The 5,240-nt window shown below is 51.0% G+C and overlaps 1 protein-coding gene across 5 annotated transcripts in view; it reads left to right on the forward strand.

Annotated features, from left to right (window-relative positions):
- LDLR (low density lipoprotein receptor) overlaps nucleotides 1-5,006 on the forward strand; it is a 34,142-nt gene extending 29,136 nt beyond the window's left edge. For 4 of the 5 annotated variants that reach the window (XM_006875122.1, XM_006875126.1, XM_006875125.1 and 1 more), the window contains 4 exons: nucleotides 483-665; nucleotides 2,528-2,605; nucleotides 3,962-4,119; nucleotides 4,971-5,006. In XM_006875122.1, coding sequence (XP_006875184.1) covers nucleotides 483-665; nucleotides 2,528-2,605; nucleotides 3,962-4,119; nucleotides 4,971-5,006 — 455 coding nt within the window. The remainder of the gene's footprint in view (nucleotides 1-482; nucleotides 666-2,527; nucleotides 2,606-3,961; nucleotides 4,120-4,970) is intronic. The other variant, XM_006875123.1, reaches the window with a different exon arrangement.
- The last annotated feature ends 234 nt before the right edge of the window (nucleotides 5,007-5,240 follow it).

Genomic DNA, 5,240 nt, shown 5'->3' on the forward strand with positions numbered 1-5,240 from the left:
ATTTCTACCCTGTGAAAGTCTTGAGGCATTTCTACCCTGTGAAAGTCTTGAGGCATTTCTACCCTGTGAAAGTCTTGAGGCATTTCTACCCTGTGCTTAGGATTTCTCTTTTGGTATCCTTGAGTGGCATGAGAGCATGAGCACTGACCTGCGAACCACAAAGTTGGCGGTTCAGACCCACCAGCTATTCCTCGGAACCTGGAGTGGCACTATAGGATGAGCACTAGACTGCTAACCACAAGGTGGGCGGTTCAAACCCACCAGCCGCTCCTCGGAACCATCTCATTGGCACTTTACAGCAACACTTGTAACACCTGTGACTGTCCCTAACAGCAGTGTAGCAGTGACACGTACATCTGTGTGTGCGTCCGCCCTGTATCTGGAGCCCGTGGCCCTCACCTCCTCCTCACTGTCATTATAGCTCGGGCCTCTCAGAATAGCGCTCTGGACACACAGCACTCAGGAACCGTTTCTTCTCTCAGGGGCTGAACCTGCAGTGACCACTGGGGGGACCTCCACAGCTCAGTCCACTGTCAGGCAGACAGTTGGCCCTACAGCCTTGGAGCCAAAGTACACGTCCAGCCCGCCCGCTCCCAGCACCACCAGGCAACCCAAGGCCGTCCCTGAACTCACCACAGCAGAAACGGCTACGATCTCCCACCAAGGTAATGGCTGCGCCCACCCTGGCTCAGGGCATGGACCCAGCTCCCTCTCTGCCATCTCTGACATGGGTTTTATGGGAGCAGCCTCAGTTTCCCTACCTCTACAATGTTTCTAATGACTGTGCCTGCCCACTGCCCCCTCATAGAAGAATAACGCATATGAAGGGTCTGCTGGCTGCAGGTCTCCAGAATCCGCCGGCCACAAGGTCCAGGAGGCCTAAAACTTTATCAAGGCCCCTTCGCTGCCTCACTCTCTACTGGGGTGGTTGAGGGCACTCCCTTGGGTATAGCGTTTAAGGACACCAAAGTCTCAGCAATCAACTAATATTTTACAAAAATCATCAAATTATAGCCTGTGTATCAGGCTTTTTTTTTTTAAATAAAAGTTTTATTGGAATCTGTGATGCAAGATTCTATAAATATAGAGGCAAATTCTGTCTTTAAAATTTTGGTACTTTATTCATTATAGGCATTTTTGGCATTCAGCTTTAGTTTTAGAACTGTTATTTGATTACTGAGGTTTTAGGCACCCCTTAAATTGTGTGCCTGAAGTAAGTGGCTCATTCTCACTGCTGCTATGCTCAGAGCACCTCAGTGAATTGACTGAAGACCAGCAGTTTATTCCTTTGTCCACCAGAGGGCAACCCACCCAATTTGCACTGCCTCAACATGGAGATCACAGGATTTTCTAGCGGGGGTTGGGGGGGTGGGGGTGGGGGAAGAGGCACATCTGCAAGGTTCAGACATATTTTCCCCCCAGAGTAGCTCGAATCTTTATTCAACCACACGAGAGAAAAAAGAGGTACTTCTGTGGTTGAGGGAGGCCAGGAAACCTCACTTCAGGGGGATATTCCTTGGCTAGTCCAGGGTTTCAAAGGGGGAAAATTCTCAGGGGCCCCACTGTTACTTTAAGTAATTTTTCACCCCAAAGTCTCTTATATACACACAAATATAAAACTAGTTCTCCCTCTTTCCACGCATCCCTCTGAAGCTCCTGGAGGCTAAAGAGGCCTTTTTGTTGTTGTTAAGTGCCGTCAAGTCGGTTCCGACCCATAGCGACCCTGTACAGGGTTTCCGAGGATGTAAATCCTTACGGGAGTAGAAAGCCTCATCTTTCTCCCGTGGAGTGGCTGCTAGTTTCGAACCGCTGACCTTAAGGTTCGCAGCCCGATTTGTAACCACTATGCTACCAGAGCTCCTTGTTGTTGTGAAATGCCATCTAGTTGGTTCCAACCCATAGTGATCCTGTATAGGGTTTCCAAGGAGTGACTGGTAAGCTTGAACCACTGATCTTGTAGTTCAAATGGCTTTGCAGTCTGACGCACACTAGCAGTCCAAAGAGGTATAGTAAAGTAGTCAGTAGCATTAGAGGCCTTATCCCTTACTTGATGGTTTGTTTGCATTTGTTTAAGCCCCACAACCACTTGCCTGTGAGGACTACATTCAGCCCTCATTTGCATGCCCCCAATCATTTCTCTTTAGCTGGAGACAGATGACACAGGTCTAGCTGGCTTTGGTGGCCCCCTGCCCCATGCAGGATCTGCCTGTTTCTGTAGACTACCAAGGCAGCCTGACAATTCCATCCGTGACTTCTTGAGGCCTCTCTCCACCCTTCTTGGCAGCCCCTCCTTCTGTGCTTCATCAAAGTCACTATGACGTTACAGAACCTTCTGTGACCCACACCGACTCGGAATGTCCAATGACTGACTGAGCAGAGCAGAGCAAGGCTCACTCAGACCTGGGTTCTCCCAGGGCTTTTGAATGTTTAAAGACCATGACAAGCACTGTACCTTTTTCCTTAGAGGAGGGGCCTTTGCTTTTTATGCCCCGCGTTCTGAATCTGAGCCTCGCTTTCTCCCACGCAGTGCTAGGCGACATTGCTGGCCAAGAAGCCGAGGAGAAGTCCAGGCATGTGGGGGCACTGTCCATCATCCTCCCTGTCGGTAAGCACCCGCCTGTCAGTCCCCAGTGCCTATCAAACCGCTTTCCTGCTTGGGTCCTTGATCTAATCAAGTTTTCCTCCCTGGTGACCTACAGCACATGGTGCCCTCAGTAGTGTAAGAAACAGTTAGTGCTTACCATGTACCAGACCCACTTCCCAGGACTGGGGCCCTGGCCATGAAAAACCTAAACATGGCGTCCCTCAGAGCTGACCAGGAACAAAGCGAAACAGGCAATGTGTGTGTCTGATGGGATCATGAAGACAGGCGGAGATGGTTGGGGCATGCTGCTCGGGCTCCGAGAGCCTGGAGAGGCAGGAGGGCGCCTGTGTGGAAGCCCCGACAAGTCCCCCTCCGTCCATTAGCTGCCCTTCAGGGCTCGTTGGCTCACACTCCATTTTCCATTCTTACGGCAGCCTCCTGAGGCTCAGACTGATGGCCCATGTGTCCATGCCCGTCTTTTGGCTGAGAGTGACAAACATGGCAGCCGGGACCCATACTCCCCTGCGAGCTCCAATGTGACCCCAACCCAGTGTTTTCCCAGCAGAGCTTGAGTCTCCTCTGCTCTTGGTCCTGCCCGATGCCCACTATCCATGAGGAAATAAGGACCCTCCCAACAAGCGTGAGAACAGGAGAGTGAGGCCGTGAACCCAGTATGTAGAGTGATCCCACCCTAGAAATCACAGCAGCCCTGAGGGGCTTGTCACAGGAAGCTCCTGGAGCCAGCTGTTGCTCAGGGGAAGGCAGGCCCCGCCCAAGGCACCCAAGGTAGACATTTCTTTTATATGGATATATTGTTGTTGTTGTTAAGTGCCGTCGAGTCGGGTCCGACCCATAGCGACCCTGTACAGGGTTTCCGAGGGTGTAAATCTTTACGGGAGTAGAAAGCCTCATCTTTCTCCCGCGGAGCGGCTGGTAGTTTCGAACCGCTGACCTTAAGGTTCACAGCCCGATTCATAACCACTACGCTACCAGAGCTCCTTATATGGATATATAAGGGGTTTCAAAAAGTTCATGGAAAAAATTCCATTGTCTTTTGATATTTCCATGAACTTTTTGAAGGCCCCTCATATGTGCGTGTGTGTGTGAACATTTGATTGTGGTTTTAGTGAAAGTTGACAGAATAGTTAGTTCCTCCGTCAACAACTTCTACACGTTTTGTTTTGTGATATTAGTTGCAATTCCCTCAGTGTTTTGGGGAATCTTCTCATTTCCTCCTGGGTTTCCCAATTGGATGGATGGATTTTCACAACTTGTGTGTGAGTGTGTGCCTCGCTTTGACACTCAGAAGAAAACCCTTCCGAAGTACAAAGGCCAGGCGCCCTAGAGGCGGCACCTTATCCCTTCCCCTCTCCACAGTGCTGCTCGGTCTCCTCTGCTTCGGGGTCTTCCTCCTCTGGAAGAACTGGCGGCTGAAGAGTATCAACAGCATCAACTTTGACAACCCTGTGTACCAGAAGACCACCGAGGATGAGGTCCACATCTGCCGTAGCCAGGATGGTTACACCTACCCCGCGGTGAGTGCTTCGGCCAGGGTGGGTGTATGGCCTGGGCGTGTCTTCCCCACCCCTTAGCACTCTGGGCATCTATCTATGTCCATCTTTGCCTCCTGAGCATCAGCCCTGCCCCTGGTGAGAGGTTCTTCTCATGGGAGGCGAGGAAAAGTAAATAAAATAAATTCTAAGTCAGGTGTAATGAGCTCTTTGTAGAAGTAAAGCAAAGGGAATAGAGATAGGTTGTGCAGGTCTGGAGGGCTTCCCTGAGGAAGGGTACAGTCTGTGCAAAAGCCCTGGGGCTGGACTATGCCTGGTATGTTGAGTAGCACAGAGTTAGCGAGAGTGAGAATTAGGCCCCAAAGATCAGGTCGTTATATGACTATGGGAATGACCTCATCCATTCACAACATGGAGGATGAGGACATCATTACATAACTGCTAAAGGACTGACTGAGTCATGGCCCAGCCAAGCTGACACAGAACCATGATCAGCCAGCCTTCCTCTCCCCTTGAGCCTTGGCATGTCATTGGCGCCAGATGCACATCACTAACGCACAAAACAATCGGCTTGGTTTTTATTTTTTACTGTAGTTGTAAATGCAGAGTGTCACAGAATGAGCTCATTGATAAATGGGGAGGTGTGGATTCACAACACATTGACTGTCTGTTCTGTAGAACCTCATGGGCCAGGAGGGGACTTGGGCTTTACTTTGAGTGAGTGGGGTTGCCATGGGAGGCGCTGAGCAGAGAAGCCAGCCTCCATGGGGAAACAAACAGAGATGTGGCAGGGACAGTCCGCGGGGTGAGGAGGGAGTGGATCCTGGCCAGGTTTACTGAGAGCTGGGTTGACGGTTTCTGGCTTTTGTTGACAGAGACAGATGGTCAGCCTAGAGGACGACATGGCGTGAACCATTGCCTTGCTGTGTTCTGTGCCACCAAAACCTGCTGCTGTCCTGGGTCCCCCGGACCCCCTGTCCACAACCTTCCCGAGACCCGGATGCCTTCCTTTCCCACTCAAAGAAAGAAGAGAGTCAGCAGTGTTGCTGACTAAACCCCGGCTCCTGTGCCGTGCGGCCCGTCTGCTGAGAGCTTTGTTTTATATATTTATTCCTCTGGGAGGCAGCACAGGCATCTAACCGCAC

This window comes from Chrysochloris asiatica, unplaced genomic scaffold, assembly GCF_000296735.1.
Source record: "Chrysochloris asiatica unplaced genomic scaffold, ChrAsi1.0 scaffold00312, whole genome shotgun sequence".
Classification (NCBI taxonomy): Eukaryota; Metazoa; Chordata; class Mammalia; order Afrosoricida; family Chrysochloridae; genus Chrysochloris; species Chrysochloris asiatica.